Source organism: Pholcus phalangioides, unplaced genomic scaffold (assembly GCF_987345545.1).
Source record: "Pholcus phalangioides strain wild (caught in Gottingen) unplaced genomic scaffold, Ppha-v1.0 ptg000020l_1, whole genome shotgun sequence".
Lineage (NCBI taxonomy): Eukaryota > Metazoa > Arthropoda > Arachnida > Araneae > Pholcidae > Pholcus > Pholcus phalangioides.
The window spans coordinates 9,263,053-9,281,461 of NW_028301613.1; the positions used below are offsets into that span (position 1 = coordinate 9,263,053).

Here is an 18,409-nt window from a genome sequence, read left to right on the forward strand (position 1 = left end):
GAAAAGTTGGTAGAGGAAACCTTGTTATCATATTCTAACATGATGATATGAAGAAGAAACGGCAAATACAAGAGAAATCACAATGTTCTTTGAGGAAACATTGCCACAATCGCTGCATCCTCTTTTACATTCCCTTATACCTCTACGTTACCCTGCTCTTCTTGTGCTGTTCAATAAACGATATATACAAGGAAAAAACTGGTTTCCGTTATTCGCGGATTTCCCGTATTCCGCGGTCACCCCCGGAACGTAACCCCCGCGAATACGGGGGGCCGACTGTAATCTGCAGTTGATTGGGAGTATTCTATACAGATTCTCCTTTCATCCTTAACGCTTCTACAATACTCCTTGAATATGTTAAGAGCAAGTTTCATGTTTTGTCGTTCTATATTGGATGGATATAAGGATTTTGTCGTAATTGTATGTGCATACTTCACCATATTACTCCGTTCGTGTTCATACAATTTACGAAGTGCTTTCAAAGGATGCATTTCTGAGCTCGAGAGAACCATCCGACTTAAACTCTGGATAAAACATACTGTGTTCTGAAATTTTTTGATTCAGCCAGTTGTTGCGCACTCATTTCAGAACATGTACACTATTCACAAAAAATAAAACTTTCGCACTATCACTTGGATGGGGATATACGATTTGTGTTTTGGGAGGGGTAACAAATTTTGATACAGCTTTTATTCAATGAATTATTATCACTCGGGATACAAAACACACGAAACCCTATATTTTCCAGCCAAGTCAGAATTGTCTTAAGAAACAAATGAAGCATATCAGCATTCAATCCGCTGCTCGCGAGCAACGGGTTGAAGATGCCTGCTCTAATGGAACAACTGTTTTCTTGCCCCCGTCTTTTCTCACAAAACAATTCCACAGATCGCTTTGTCATTTTCAGGAAAATATAGCTCACACACACCTAACAGTATGAAAAAACAATCATAAAAAAAAAATACCACTGTGGTTGGGTTTCTGAAAATTTTATTTACATCACTTGTATCATTTTTCATCATGGAATTCCAATGTCTATTACGGTGCATGAAAATTGTTATGAGAATGGGATAAAAAAAATGGAAATTTACTCTTGAACGTTTTGTAACTTTGAAGTCTCGTGGAAATCCATTTCTTGTAAAACTTCTTGTTTTTTGGAAAGCCAAATGTGGAAACTTTGGGACCTTTCTTATAGTTTCCTCGATAATTTGGAACAATGCATCGATAAACCATGGTTAATTTTCACAAATACTGGAAAATAAATTGACAAGAATAATATATCTTGAAAATATTTAATAATCTTTTTATGGACAGTGTGTCCATAAAAAGATTGTGGTTGTTTTTATCTAAGTATGGATATCTTCCCGATTTATTTTATTTATTAGTTATTGTGTGGTAATGAGCCAGAAAATAACAGTATATCATGCCACTGAAAGGATTGAACTATAAAAAAAATAACTCCCTTCAACTTCAATGCTAATATAAGTTTTTCTGCTCTCTTGTAAATTATGGGTTTAAGACGTTCCTCGGGTGCAGAAATAATAGTAATATGCTATCCATAAACACTAAAAAACTATGAGAAAAACCTAAAGAACACATTACAGAAAAAAATAATATGCGTGAAATTAAAGTGAGTGTAATTACTTACCAGTGATATTATCCAGCATTTCGTCTTTGGCACTGCGAATTCATTACATACTCACGTAAATGCAATACTAAAAAAGTTGATTTCATAATTGAATATTCATATGCAGTCGTGAGAGAGCGTGAAAAAATACTTTTGCTCAATTACGTAGTGAAAACAGAACAATTTTTTTTTCGCAACGTTTTTAACGAGCAGCACAGTAATTCATACACGTGCAGCGAAAATCACGTGCTTTGTTGTCAAAAGCTGTCTATCATGCCAAATCAACAAAGAGCAACAGCAAAGAGCGATGCTTGTTAATCGCCAAGTATGAGCCAATCTCGGGAAAGTATTTTTTATTTGTGGAAACCATGAACCTAGTTTGGCTTGCGCCTACCTACACTACGTCACAGCTGTGTAAGGCAACCCACCCTCTGACTTTGTATCTAGGAGGTAATGGTGTGTGTGTGGGCATTTTCTTAAGAGACACATTCACATTTTTGCATTATTCTTTGAAGTCTGTTTTCTGTCGCCATTCCCTCAAGTTTGGTAGTTTCCCTCCCCCGTCTTGTCCCTTCCTGTAATTCTGGCCGCGCCTAAAATTCAGTTATCAGAGTAATATTTTTTAGGACTTCGAAAAGAATACTTTCAGTACTTCTGTGCGGTCATGTAGATATGGGTAAGGGATTTGCATCACGAGGGGGTTTGAATTCCCCCGGGGGGTGACGCAGTGGTGATTGGCTGAAGTTGGTTTCCTCTTGTTTTCCAGCTTCAGGGGCGAATGTGAGTCGATCTCCCCGATCACACCAACTAAAAGTCTTACAACAGATCCTACAACCAGGAACGCAACATAAACATTGACACTGGCCCCCCTGGGGGAGGGGGTAAAAATTTTTTCACCCTCCCTCACAATTTTGAACGAACAAAAAAATTTACACCCTTGCTGCTCCATCGCCCGGGGCACTAGACCCCTGTCGGTCTTGCCGACAGCTGTACATTCAAGCATTGCACTTCTCTTACAATTAGAAATACAGAGATGGAAGCACTTCACGCACAACACCAGATATGCACGCATACGATTAAGTTATAACAGGTGTACACATAAACTTTCGGTACAGCTCGCTTACCACTGAAAGGTAGTGGAACAGTTGTAAATTGCCCAAATGACGGTAAACCGGTGTTGTGCTCGGTTTAAAAGAGGGACCGATGTCTACGACTGTGCCGTATTTCGTTAAATATTGTATGTTAAAAGTTTCAGCCCAAAACAACCGTTTTAATGCGCAGCAACATTGCAGTTCAGCTTGAGAAACGATCAACGAGATTGCTGAAACTAGATGTCTGCTTTATGACAAGCTTTCTTCAAATATTGCTCAAACTGGTAATTTTTCCAGAATTTTTAAAAAACTTTTACCAAGGAGTTCTGTAAAATATTTCTTAGAAGGAACAATAGCAGTTTTTTCCCCTAAACATTTCCAAACTATCTCATATAATTCAGTGTAATTGTAGAACGTAGTTCTACGCACAGTTGTGCATAAGGCCGGTATTACACTATAAAAGTTTTGTAAAAATTATTTTATAAAACTTCAAAAATGCAACCAATGCCGGTTATATTCGAGCGAATGTAACCAATAAACTTATTGGTTGTATTTTTGAAGTTTTATAAAAGAACTTTTCTAAAACACGTTTATAGTGTAATCCCGGCCTAAGGTAGGAATTCGAATTTCATTTGAATTCGACAAGAGAATTTCAGTTTAAAAAAAATTGAATTTTTTTTATTTTTTTAACTGAAAAAAGATGAAATAATGAGAAAATTATATAAGGTCATATTGTTATGTTTTTAGGTCATAAAATCCAAGCCCTAGCAATGAGAAACTAACCTTGAATGGTTTATATATTTTAGCCGTGAATATTTGTGCGAGTGAATTTCGATGTTGGCCTGATTTTCGTGTGAAGAGACGTTTGCGACACGAAATTGGAAAGCCATTGAAAACCAACTTTAGCCGATCCACACTGTGCAGCCTGCTAGGATCGAATCAGGCGCTTCTGCGATAGGAAACAATTATCCAACGATACCCACGCTACTGCACAGCGGCCATAGGTTGCCAATTGTAACTTTTTTTTTTTCCAATTCCGAGCATTTTTATTGGAAGCATTTAAAATGAATTCGCTGCAACTGGACAGAAATGACGTCGACTCTCAAGCGGCTTGAATTTCAACGCCTGTTTTTGCCGCATGCGATGAGTGGAAAACGGACTGAACTGAAAATACACTCCTGGTATATCATATTTATTATTCTGTCTCTCTGGCCAATTTCCGATCATTTATTTCGTTTCGCACGTGTCTCGAGCTCTGCAATCGTCGCCGAGTTATTTTATACCGATGACGATACACCTCTGCTTTTTTTTATTCTATTATGCGGTCGCTCACGAAACCGAACACTTACAGGATTCCCCGAAATTTCTTCGCTAGAATTATTTCTAGCTGCTCCGACGATCAAGAGTTTGCGGAGAGGTCGATTGCTCCATTTATAGGTACATATATTAAATGGGAAAATGGAATTGATCCGATTAATGAAGAATGAGAGCCTCCTCTTTCTTTCTCTATATAATTTCTCGCTGACAGCTTTCGATTCGAGAATAGAAAAACTCGAGGATCGATAACTATGAGTGCCGCTCGAATTTCATTAGGTGGGGTGGTGGTCAGCTTTTCCTGGAGCTTTCTGGGAATTGCGCTGTTTCTAGAGCGCCCACCCCCCGCTTCTCCTGTTTTGTATTCGTAGTAGCACATACGTCGTAAAACCTATTTCCGTTATCCCTTGGGGGAAGGAGGAAAGAGTACGTTGAATATTGTTGATATTTTATCAGAAATTTCCGATAGTAAAAATTGACAAATTCATTTGCCAATTTTGTATCGAATCGGGTATAGTACACTCCTCGTACATAATATAGTATAGGACGTATGTAATACATAAAGAACAATGAGATGTTCAAAAATTCATTACCATTTAAGTTATATCCTTTCATTAATTTCCGTTAAATATTGTATGCATGAGCACGCAATTCCCAAAAATAGACGGTGTTCGAAATTGATTTCCATTGCTACTTTTTTTGTTATTGTTTCTCATGCTACGTTATTGTCGGCCCATGTAATCTTCAATTATCTTATGCCTATGCCGCTGGTGCTTCTTTACATCAGGGGAAGGTAAATATTTGCGAATGACTATTCGGCCAGACTTGACACGAGTGTAACCCTGGCTAAACAAAGTATATAAAGTGAATCGCGCTTATAACGTTTTCCGAAAAACTGCCATGATAAACGTTGTAAGCGGGAAAACGATTTAAACGGAAATTTCGATGAGTATTGGAGTTGGATCCACGAAAATGCACCAAGTCGTACTAAGCGGGAAAACTTTCCAAGCGAGATCCACCGTAGTTCATGTAGTTCAAAACTTAATGCTGAGGCCCACGAACCATTGTTGCCGGACAGGTTTTTTTGACCATTTTAGTCATTTGACGGGCTCTCACGGGCCCTTCTATAGTGAATTAAATAGTCTGGCTTGGGGCCCTCCAAATGAGGTTCCTGTCACAGATGGAAAACTTTACAGGAGAGTAGTTTAAAGGGTTTTTTTTTGTTAGTGTGTCAGCTTGCTTGTTTTATAAAGTGTATACCGTATACTAATTTATTGAAAAAGGAGGACTTAGTGTCCTATATCTCTGTGTAGTGTAACAAAAATACAACCGTTTAATAACTTAAGGCCTGGATTACACTGTAAAAGTCTGATAAGTTATTTTATAAAACCTGAAAAATGCAACCAATGAACGTATCGGCTACATTCGAGCGAATGTAGCCGATACGACTAATAGACTTGTTCGTATTTTTTTCAAGTTTTGCATAAAAGATCTTTTATCAACTTTTATAGTATTATCTCGGCCTTATCCCCTTACATAGTGCCGTTATCTCCGGCATATATACAGGGTTATTACTTAATTCCTCTTGCCGCATTTTACTGACGAGTCGTTGATACTAGAGCCATATTTCCAGTTAGGAAAAAAGTATCCAAGCAACGTGTATAACTCGGATACGTCATTCATGTTAGAAGTGGTTGTATAGTTATTAAAATAAAAAAAATTAGCTTTTTATACGGACACCCTGTTCTCGAGAATCCAATTTCAGCGGAACCTCGTTTGTACGACGTTCAAGAGGCTGAGCCAAAACGTCGTATAATATAAATTTTTTTAAAAATCATGAAAACTGTCAAAAACCCTCAGTCCACAGGGACAAACATAGTCGAAATAGCTCAGACCCGAAAGTGTTAAATCGCATTTCAAATCACTTAAAGAAATATAAAATTTAGCAGAATAAGACTTTTTTTTTTTGGGATACGACATTGGGTAAAAAACTACAAGAAAATCTCGACTCTTGGGAAAATTTCCCATCGTGGACACTCGTTTTTTTGGTAGTAGAGGATTTGCAACCGACAAATAATCATTTGAAACATAATTTCCCAAACTTTTTCGTCTCATCGCCCCCAACCTATACGATCCTATACTAAACTCAAAGCTTCTACTGCCCCGTGGACCTTTCCATCGCCCCCTTTGAGAAACCCTGATTTAAAAAGTTGACATATTCAACTGTTTTGCAGGATAAATTTTCATGATCAATTTAAAATTCTTATCAAATTCTCTTTCGAAATTTCCAGTTTTTTTTAGAGAAAACGCTTGTTTTTTTCTCGACATTATGAACGGCGGATTCGACACAGCCAGCAAGCGAAGCACACAATTCTACAAAAAATAATCGAAAGAACTTGCTGTGTGTATTTGTACCGTATATGTGTATGCCTCTAAGATCAACGGTTCGCCAGTAAAAGTGACATAAGTAATCATCACCCTATAGATCAGAGGTCTTCAACCTTTTTTTAGTCGCGAGCACTGCCTGTACCCATCATCAAAAGAAGAGCACCCTTACGGCGAGTTTGACATACGAATGCATGGAATCGGGATGATTTCAATCCCTCAATACAATTTGTACAAGGTGTTTACTTGGGACATTGATCAAGTACTCGCGAGCAACGGGTTGAAGATGCCTGCTATAGATAGACAGTGAATGATGTGAAATGTAATCAGTGACGTCGTATCGTAATTTGTACCACGGGTCGAAAGAGTTCTTAAATCTGCATGTTGCTCAAGGCAAGCACCTGCAGGTCTAAAATATTAATGGCGCCTCTGAAAAAAAAAATCAAATTATACAAATCTCTACTTCGAACATGCTATGATCTCGTTCATAAATTTTCATTTATCGCAACCTTGTTGAATAAATAAAAAAAAAACAGCCTTGTGAATGAAATCGGAACAGAAAATTGAGTTTAAAATGAAGTAAGTTCTACGTTTCGGACAACTGCATGCTTGTTGGTCTCTAAGGGGAAAAGTGACGCATGTTGTATATTTACAGTTAAGGCGCCTATATAATCGGGTGGACTCATCAGCCTCCATCTTGGAGTGGCAAAATTAGTTTTTTGCTAAAAACAGGATAGGGGGACCAGCAATTGGCTGTAGCGGTAATACTAACGCCACACATCGCACAAAGATGGTGAATAAGTCAGCCTGGGATGTAAAAAGAAGCACTACCTACAATTAAGGCGCATATACAGAAGACTAGATTCGTCGCCCTTCTTTTGAGCAAAAAAAAAGTGTTTTTCGCACCAAAGCAGGATAGGAAACAGCTGTTTGCTTGAGACACCTAGGATAAAAAAAACTGGTTTGTGTGCCTCTCCATGTGATATCTAATCGTTGAAAATGAAGCAGGACGGAAAAAGGATTGCGAAGTCTTAACGCATAGGCTTTGGGTCTACCCAAGAGAAGAGGGACATCAGAAAAATGAGTAAGTTGAATTTTTCGAGAATTTTCCAAGTAGGGCCCCAGAAAAATCACTTGGCTCGGGGGCCCATGATGCTCTGAAACTGGCTATACTATATCCAGTGGTGTCTCCCGCACCCCCTTTGTTTTTGCAATAAACCCCCCCCCCCTCCCACAAGCATCTCGTGGCACCTATCGTTCTCGCTGTATACCATCCGGGAATCATTAAGCAGAGGGTCTCAGACTGGCTGCTGGATTCGAATTGCCACCGGGCACGTTTTGCCTGTAAGACTTGAGACTACTTTTTTTTTTCTTAGTCAACGAAATAATCTGAAAAGCAAAGACACTTCAACGACCTCGTGGTAGCTGATATGGATGCATGTGTAAGTATGACTAGCACTAGCCATGAGCAAACCATGGGCGCATAATTAAAGGCAAACACGCACAAGGCGAGCTCAAGGACGTTCTACTGAAAGAGGAATCAATCCCCATTTTGATTACATAGTATTTGGAATCCTACGTGTTTCGAATATGTACTGACTGGAAATGGAAAGCCGAAAAAAGAGTTTGTGTTCGTGTGTTTGAGCTCGGCGAGTAACTGCTATTCTGATTGCCCGTCTACAATCGTCTGGGGGATTCCAGGAATCGGCTCTGGACTAATAGTGGGAGGAGTCCGGTGTTATAGATGGACGGGACCCCGATTTAGGTGCGTGTTCAACTTTAGCGTGCGCCGAATGTAGACGACGAGATATTATCGGATTTCCTGGAAATCTTTATTTGCGTCCCGAAAAAAATTTCATTGTTATCGAGCGGGGAAAAAATTGGCGTTCGTGGTCCACGATATTTTGGGAACAACGAACGTGTGCGTGCGCCCTATTGAATGTCGGTGGCGTTTCCCAGAAAAAAGTGGGGAGAGGCACGATATTCCAGTTGACGTTTGGTTTTTTTCGCGTGAGCTCAACGCCGAGTGAAGAGCAATTTATATTTCTCGTAGGATGTTGACTTCTTGTAATAGATTTATTTTGTTCGCGCCACGTGGAACAAAATAGCATTGAAGAGCAAATTATATTTCATACAGTTTTTAAAGTTTGTGCTACTGCGTTCCTCCTACCGGGTACACACTGTATTTACTTATCCCTGAAGAATATCTTGCTGCACTTTGAGGCAGAGCGCACACTGGACTGATACGATGAGTGATGCAACTTGCAACTCGACATGGATTGGACAATAAGTTCTACTTCCTGGTCTAATGTGCAGAAAATGGCCGGTCCAATATAGCCTCCAATGTGTCGCAAGATGTTCTTCACGGATAAGTAAATTCAGTGAATCCTCGATATAACCATACTCTACGGACCAAGAAAAATATCGAAGAGGGGTTATCGTTATATCGAAAGGTAGAATTATCGTCAGACGTCACCAAATTTATGCACTTGTTTGGCATCTGTTCTGAATTGTTAATGCTATCATAAAATGAATTCGTAACTTTTTATTCGCAGCAAAAAATTCTACAGACGATCCCGCTTGTAATGTTCCCACTTCTGACGTTTTACCGCTTAGTACGACTTATTTTCGGGGGTCTCAACTCTAAGTAATTCTCATTAAAGCTTTTCCCACTTACAGCGTTTTTTCATGACGGTTTTTTGAAAAATGTTATAAGCGATATTCAGGGGTGAACAATCCCGTTGTCCTTAGAACCAGCGGGGCCGTAACTACGATTTTTGTATCATCTTGCTGCCCGGGGCAAACATGATTTTGCCGCCTCCACCAATTCAAAACTCGACAATTTTACAACGGTGTTCTATGTGTTCATCTAAGATTTGCTTCCCCGTAAATTTTACCGGCTGTGGTGGGATCCACTATAATTGTTTAGTTGATGAATAAAATTTAGTTTCATACACACACGCTGTAAAGTTGTTAACCGTTCAATTTTTTTTGTGTACTACACCAACTTCAACACTTTCGATGATCGGGTGGTGCAAAATATTGATGTTATTTTTCTCCCTAGAAAGAACAAAAAACTGGTGAGGAATCTAAAAATATATTGAAGGCGATTGTGAGCGAAATATAAAAAATATCGTTATAGCCGGGTTTCCTCAAAAAATATCGTTATAGAGGGATTCATCGTAGAAAAGCATATCGTTATATCGAGGGGAGTTTCGATCAGACTGGAGGCCTGAAGCCGGTGTTACACGACAAAAGTTATTTTACAAAACTTTGCGCAATAGTGCGAGTCACGCATGGAAATTACCTTCCTATGCGCGACTCACACTACATTTGAAATTTCTGTCTGATAAAAAATCACACAATAAGTTTTTGTATTTAAGATAATTTTTGAAATTGGATAATACATCCCAAGTTTGAATTTACTAAATAAAACAAAACTTTTCATTTTATCTTCTGTTACCTTTATAGAAATTTAATCATACTGTGACTCTCACAAAAAGAAGCCACATTTTTTATTCATAGTGATGATAAAATTTCTTCCTCTTATGAGTGTGGGAAAACCATCTTTTGACATAGTTTTTATCTTTAATAAAACATCAAAAAATTCAGTCAAGTGTCAAAGAAACATTAATTTACAGTTGTGAAATCAATAAATGAAGAGCTATTTAATGAATCCTTTTTTCCAAACCTCTCATAAATGTTAAAAAAATTTTTTTTTTTACTTTCGTTTTATGAATTAATTTTTAAAAAAAATGAAGCCAAAATTATATCAGCTGTAGTCGAAAAGACATTAAACAATAAATAAAAGAAGTCATAGAAATTAAGTATTTGATAATTAATTTAATCAATTACAGAGAAAACACCGAATTTTCTAAAATAAAAAACTTATTATCCAAGGGGGTGCGGGAAGGGAAAAGTTGGGAACCACTGGTGTAGAAAGTTAATTTTTCCATTCTAATAACTATACGACCCCTTGCAACATGAATGCTATAGCTGAAATTCCTGATTTCGCATCCTTATATTCCGCAAGAATGACTTTTATATCTGTCACTATTTTCCCGCTATCTTATTTTAAAAACCGTCAGTCAATTGTAGGATACTATATGCATGTCTCTTCCCAGAATAAAATATAAATATCGTTTTTGAATTTTTTCCATGCTATCTGATGTGGGAATTATCTTGAAACTTGCACCAGGAGCCTAACACGGTATCACAAATATAAAAATCTTTCACAACTTCGTCTCACTTGATATTACTGGAGGTTTTTTTTTTCAAATTATGTGAAATGCAAGATTGATATTGCTCACTGTGTTTTTGCACAGCTACTTTTCTTTTATAAGGACTTGTGAGATAGACCTTTTAGTTTTAGCTAATGCTTTTGCAAATGAGCTGTTTGATTTGATAGCCCTTTACTACTTGAAGGACATTTGAGAGCAAACTTTCTTCACTTACATCGTCTACTCCCCTCCCCCCCCCCCCCTTTTGCTTTCCTGTTCTTTTTTTAGATTTGGGAGCATCTCTTTTAGGACACTTATTTTGCCTTTCAGTTTCTGACTTTATGAATTCTGCATGTCTGCCAGATTCCCTCATTCATTCATTGCTTTTGCTCTGCTCTAAGTTCTGCTGTCTTGGGCATGATTACTGGAGGAATGAAGTTTTCAAATAGACCCGAATTTGATCAAATAACTTGTCACTTTATTTTTTACTGTAGTTAAAAAGAAACTAACTGAAAAAAAAAATTTAAATATATATATATATATATATATATATAGTTTGTAATTGCATTTTTAATTGGGTTCCTGTATTTTTGAAATATATGACATCCATATTTATTATGGGCATCTTTTTCTCAGCCACCTCGTTGGGCATTTTGCCTGTTGTGGCGGCGTATTTGTATAATGAAATTTAGCGTCAACTTACTTTTTTGCTGTCATGCTTCAAGTACGAAATCGGAAGTCAAGTAGACCGCATGTTGCTACAAAAGTAATTTTTGACTATTGATGTTGGTAGATTCAGACACGCATGATACTTTTTAATAATAGAAAACCCATAAAAAAAATTGGACTTTATCGCAAAACTGAAGTTCAAAAATATTTTAAAAAATAATTAGAAAAATCATCACTATGGTGTACTTTATCGTGGAATTAACCAAAAGCAACCAATTAGCTTATCGGTTACATTCACTCGAAACTCAGGATACAGTATATCCTGTCTACTGCTATAGGCGATTCCACACAAGACTTGAGAAAATATCTTTGTAGAGGGATTTATCATTAGTGTATATCATGGACGTTGTGCGAGGTTTCACTGTACAGTCGAACATCCGTTTAAGGCCGGAATTACAACATTCGGTTGAACTCACTTCTCTTCCTTTCGGATCAACAGATGTTATTAGGTGCAAATAACTTTTCAGTATGAGACGTCCAGCTCATTAGCTGGATTTCAGTATAGGGAAATAGCGTATAATACATGTGTGGTGTTATTCACTGCAAAGTTGCATGTATGTACTTGAACATTTTCTGCGAGAGTCTGTTTCTGGCCTTTTCGTCGGTGTCATCCTTTTCTCGGGTAATTAAAGAGCTCACTGACTGGATTCTTTGTTAACCTATTTGTACCCACTGTACTCGTTTGAGTACAGCGAGGATTTGGTTTTGTATGCTGCATATTTTAGCACGTGTAGATGACAGCCCTACTCAGAGATTGGCATCGAAAAAATTAGCATCGAGAAGCCATTTCTGGTTTAGAAATGAATTCTTGAAGTTTGTATATATTATATTATCTCGTGGGTACTTTTGTTTTCCACCAATCATCCACATTATATTCAGTGCTGTCTTAACGCTGGGGCCTCAGAAAAAAGAATTGGCCCGGGGGCCCATGATACTCTTAAGACGGCCCTGATTATATTGTTACTTTTATGCAAGATTCTTTTATAATTGATTATTTAAAGTTTAATGTGATTAACACAATTTAATTTCATTTCAACTTTTTTTTTTTTTCAAATATATCGTCATATTTTGCTGTCATTAACTGAAGACACTTGTCCAGTGTTATACTTCCTGTTGCTGTATTTAAAAGATCTCTTGGAATACTCTTAATTGGTGCTATTTCCACAAATATCCCGAATCGAAATGGAATGCAAAGGCGCAGGCATAAACGTTTTAAGGTAAGAAGAGGTAGTGAAACACTTCCCCCCCCCCCTGCATAGTGCAGCCGTTCTCTAATTTTTTCAGATTTCAGCGCGGTAAATTAAGACAATAAAACTCTCCACATTTATTTAAATTGGTTCCATACTATATTTATTTTAATCATCATCACAACCGGCAACCAATTGTTAAAGCAACTCGAGTTTTTAGTCTAAGATTTGCTATCCTACCGATCTTACGGTACCGGGCCGCGTCCCGATTGAAAATACACTTAAGTACAGCCACACTGGCGTACGCAAGGTAGGTGGGTGGGGTTGGACTCCCTCTCCCCTTGAATGGTATATGTGACTACTTGTAGTCGAACCCGCTTCGAATTACCATAAATGATTTTCAAGAGTGAGTATGGAAATGAGGATCGCAAAGTATGGCCTGACGGCCTGTGGTGGTGTTTGGACAGCCCTAGTGGAAGCGATGAATACAAACTTCTCTTAGACTACCTAGGTGTCTTTAATGCACCAGTCTTTCAGTGTTCTATGAATTCAAAACTATAAACATGCAATATGCAATATTTTCTTTTATTTTTTCTTTCTTTTAATCGAATTTTTCTTCCTTAATGGGTTTGACTGTTTATCAATTTAAAAGCATTAAAACGCTATGATCATCATTCAACTACATACCCTTCAGGGTGTTCACAAAATCGAATTAGTTTTTTTTTAGGTTAATATGAAAATCAGTAAGAAATGTTTGCGATGTTCCGCCTAGATTCGGATGGCAACATTTTTCCTTCCCGTTCTCGTCTTTTCTGATACATGCGAGTGGAGCCCCAAGAGAACGAGAATAAACTAGTCTTTGGCGACCACTTCGTGGAATTTTTTCGATTCCGTTCAGCCTTTTTTTACACAACATCTGTCGGGATTAAAAGCGAGGGCCCCGTTATGTGCTGCTGCTGCCTTTTTTTCCTATTGAGGAGCGCACGTACCCTTAATCTTTTCTTTTCTCGTACGTTTATCTACGTATCTACTTGCTCAGCAGCCTGCCTCCTTCCCCCCCCCCCCCCCCCATACAACTGGCCCATGAATTTCTTGGAATTCTCTCTTTCTACGTACGATACCACAAACGACGATGTCCTTCGCTGCTACGAAATAACGTAAAAAATATGTATACAGTATGTGTATGGCGCTGGTCTAGTTTTTCCTTCCAATCTCTTTCATATTTTTTATGGGCAAAAGATCAAGGGGAGGGAAAAAAATGATGCTCGAGGCCATTCGTTTCGTTTCATTTTTTTTTGTTTTTCTCGAGCCAGAATTGGGTCATCCAAGAGGGTGGAGGAGGGTCTTTGTTTTTAGGCATTGTCTTCTCGAATAAGTCCGATGATGGCAATGGATTTTCGTGATGTTTCTGAACTCCGATCCGATTAGTTTGACCGGATTCCCAAATCGACAATTATATGTAAATTCATACTACATTTGATTGAGGAGCAGAAATTAATTGCGATTGGCTTCGCTAGTTTTTCGATTACACCTAAATTCGTGTTCCGATGTGATCCAATTAGCTTACTACTTGACCGTACATGCATCTCGTAAATATTCTTCCGGGGAATTAATATCTGACGAATTGGTACATATTCAGGAACTTGAGTGCATGTGTGACCCTAACGTATTTTATGTTGTCAGTTATGTTTTTTCTATTCATGCTGAGCCTCAAGAAAAACTGAATCTGATACTACATATTCACTGAGGTCCGTAATATGGATACAAACTTTCTTTTTCCCGGCTGCCTTCGGTAATGTGGTGGTCCCAACCGAATGCTCTCATTAAATGCTCATTGTGAGCATTAAAATTATCGTATTAAAATCATTTTTATCCCGACGGATTTTATTGCCGGTGAATCAAAAATTTAAAAATACAGGTTGCTGTACTGCTTATTTATCAAACAAATCTTGGCAATCATTAAGAATGCATATCACCTATTTTTTTACCTAATCTCTCAAATTTAATTAAGCATTAATGAATAAACTAACAAACGAACCACAAGCAAGAAATATGAACATCCAAAATCTGTGTTTATGTCACATGAAAGGTTGTTGAGCCCAAATCAACTCCATTGATTCTTGTATAAATGCTTTTATTCATGAAGGCACTCCCTTTGAAGTAAATACCTGGGTGGCGTTTTAGTATCACATATAGTGCTGGGTTTCTCGAACGAAAGGGTCATTGAGCATCAATTAAATGAAAAACATTCTATTAACAAGATTTTTTTTTCTTGCCCTATTGATGGATGCATTTATTGTGGTGTGTTTCTGACTTGCATGATGTTGCTTAATAATTTTTAGGCTTACGCATTTCTATTCTTTCAAAGATTTAATAAGTTTCGGTAATAAAACTAGAACTCTAGACTGTTTCGCTTTTCATATTAAAATTTTAATTCATCGGTATTTATGTTGGGTCATTCATCGGTATTTTGTTCTTCCATTATTAAATCAGCAACTAGGGCATAAAAATATTAAAATAAAATAATTCCTCTGCTTTTATATTAAAGTAACCCTAGTGCCCCATTTTCATACACTGCAAATACTTATATCTAAGTTTAGCTCCCTAAATTTTTCTGTAATTTTTCCCGAGCACAAAATCTAGAAATAAAACAGCTATCTTTCTGCATTATACCTAGGAATTAGGTTCAAGTCAAAATTTATCAGATCTATATTTCTTTTAATCTAGAAGTTCACCTCATTTCAATAACATGCATGCCATACCAGGTTATTTTTATTTCATCGTTGAAGTTAAAGAGAAAGATGAAATTTAAAGTTTTTGATATAGAAAAAAATCCAAGTGATTTAAATCAAGCTTATTTAAATCGGCGTACTCTGCTAAGCTTATATGCGCACGTATAACGAAAAATCCGCACTGGTGACGGTTAACGCAAAAAAAGGGATTCTCGAAATGTGGTTTATTTATTTTTTTCAAGAAATCTCGAATTCGCCAGCATTCAAAGTAAAGGCGCATATACTCTAGCGCGCCGATCTTGCAACGTAACCCCCATGCAGCGGTTCTAATCCGCTCGTGGGTACACAAACTTCCTTTGTGTTCCTTGAAAAAAACCGATTGAAGGTGGGTCTAGTGAAAACAGCTCAAGAATCGTTCACAACGCCGTACAAATTACTGAAAAACCAATTGCGAATGCTTTCATTGCATGATCCGCGCGTTAGTGTGTACGCGCCTTTGGAAGACTTTCAAAAATCATGTCCGCACCTAGATGCGCTTTGAATTCTATTTTGATATTGGGATATTTTGTTCAAATTTTGCACCAATTAAGAATGTTCCATGAGGGTTTTTTTTTAAAATACATCAATAAAATTCACCAATCTATTTTAATAGTTCATTTCTCAACCAGAGAAATGGCTTCCCGATTCTAAATTTTTTCGATGCCAATCTACACGTACTAAAATATGCAATATTATACAAAGTCAAATCCTCGCTGTACTCAAATAAGTATAGTGGGTGCAAATCGGTGAAGCGAATGGTATTTCGTAGGTATGTTGCTACTCAAAGGTCTTCTGTCACCCTCGAGTCGAATGACGCTTTACTGCACTTATGCATGTGCTTTATTTTGATCATCTTTCGCTCACAACTTTTCGTAGGGAGTTGCCAAGGAACCATTACATCTGCAGTTGAGTTTCCCTTATCGTATACTATCCACAGCATTTACAATTAACATTGAAAAGATGAAGGGAACTAACTAATTCAACTAGAGCAGTTGTTTTTGTACTGGAAACTTTGATTTGAATTAAAAGTGAATTTTATTTCGCGGTTTTGTGCTTTTTCTGAATCATTCTCATTTTTGTTTTCTTCCATAGTTGCTGACATCAGCTGGTATCGTGTTATGGCCACACTCATACAAAACACAAATACACCATCAGTGATTGATTGATTCTGTGTTGTTTCCTCGTGCTCTCCACATCGGCGCCATGTTGGCACGGTACCCAAAGGTGGAATCCGCTCACGTCAGAGGATCCGATACCACCACCACGAACGTCGTTTGCCCTCCGATTCTGAGACCACGGCTGTGTATCGACAGCCAGGAAAAGTCTGGGGGCGACGCCACGTCGGATTGGAGGAGGTCGCAGGACGCAGGCTGCGACTCAGCTCCTGTGTTGGCCGAAGGAACCCGGGAGTCCGACGACAGGTTCTTCTTCGTTCTTGGTGACCACGTCCATCGACACCATCACTATCCTCGTTGCGTCAGACAACCGATCGCGGAACAGTTTCGCGGACAACACGAAGGGGGAGGCCGTAACCTCCGGGACGAAGTCAGGACAGCGGTTTGTGTTTCGCTCGATGACGGCGACGCTATTATGAACGTAAGTCCCGAAGAGGACTTCAAACGACTGCGCCGTTGCGTGCATCTACTACAGTGCAGTGGTTATTACTACGAGGGTCTATCCTGGCAGCAGGCGACCTTAAAACTTCGTAAGTGTAGGGTAGGCACTTTCCTCGTCAGGGACAGTGAGAACACGAACTACCTTTTTACCCTTAGCGTCCAAACGAAGAAGGGTCCCACCAGCGTGCGCATAGCTTACAAAGGCGGACGATTCAGACTGGACAGCGACGAGGACTTGGTTTCGCGAATGCCCGTGTTCGACACCGTCACGGACCTCGTGGAACACTATGTGAAGATCAGCAGAGAGTCACCTCACGCCGAGAAGGGTGGTGGTGTCTCTTGCTGCTGGTTGGACCTGGCGGGAGAGTGCAGCGCTCCTGTCGAACTTTATCATCCGCTGTATAAGCAAGTCCATTCCTTGAGACACTTGAGCCGTATGAACGTTGTGAAACAGTTGAAGAATCCTTCCTCCGCCGAATCCGTGGAATGGACGTTGGAACATTCACGTTCAATATGTCTTCCTATAGCTCTCAAAGAGTACATAAAAGAGTACCCTCACGGTCAATGATAGTACCTTTCCCTTAGTATATGTGTGATCTGAAATCATACTGTTCACAATAAATTATTATATATGTACCACAGAAACTAAACGGACGTAGTTTTCATTGCTGAACACAGAGCTATTCACTTCTGGCGATCGAACAACTAGAGCTCGACGACTGCCCTGCTTCAAACATTTTTTTTTAATTTTTTGTCACAGCAAACCCCAAAACAGCATATAATTCGGGTCACGCCACATTTAGTGACCACGGGGCAACGATAATGAGTAACATTAACCCTTTCCCTTAATTCGGCAGCAGGTCTCACTTCAGATTCTTTTAAAGCAGCCGTTCTCAACCTATGTAATTTCTATGGCGAAGTCCCCTCCTAGGCTTACTTTTATTTCGCCAAATTTGCTGATTTCTTTTATTTACCTCGAGCGGTCGCGGAGCTCTGGGAAGTGAACACGGAGCACCGGTTGAGAACCGCTGTTCTTTAAAATTAATGCTGGAATACTTTTAGCTCTTTTTCTTTTAATTGTGAATAAAGTGTCGGCACCAGATCAGTTGTCAAATTAGTCTCGCAGATTTCTCGTACCGTATAAAGGGTCGGGTTAATCGCACTGAAAAGTAGGCACGACGGCCGAATCGCACTCTTATTCTCCCGCTTCTAAAACCTAGGTAGAGGTGTACCCAAGCTGACCCAAAAATTAGTATATCGAAGGAAATACCTTTTTAAATGCTATTTTAACCAATTTCTGTTAATTTGAATGTTTTTTTTTGAGGGCGATAACTCAATTTCTCAGGAAGAAAAATTTTGTGCCCCCTCCAAAGCCCGATTCTACGTACGCCCCTGAAGCTGGGCAATTGACCCTTGTAAATCGCAGGTTCTGTGGAAAATGCAATATAACCTCGTTTGATTGAAAAAGG

General features: G+C 38.6%; 1 protein-coding gene across 2 annotated transcripts in view; it reads left to right on the forward strand.

The window, feature by feature from the left end:
• Window positions 1-18,409, forward strand: part of LOC149070949 (suppressor of cytokine signaling 2-like) — a 38,592-nt gene extending 20,183 nt beyond the window's left edge. Inside the window, exons 2-3 of one of the 2 annotated variants that reach the window (XM_089248307.1) lie at window positions 12,454-12,583; window positions 16,417-18,409. In XM_089248307.1, the coding sequence (XP_089104433.1) occupies window positions 16,528-17,508 (981 nt within the window). In that variant the 5' untranslated portion in view covers window positions 12,454-12,583; window positions 16,417-16,527 and the 3' untranslated portion in view covers window positions 17,509-18,409. The remainder of the gene's footprint in view (window positions 1-12,453; window positions 12,584-16,416) is intronic. The other variant, XM_089248306.1, reaches the window with a different exon arrangement.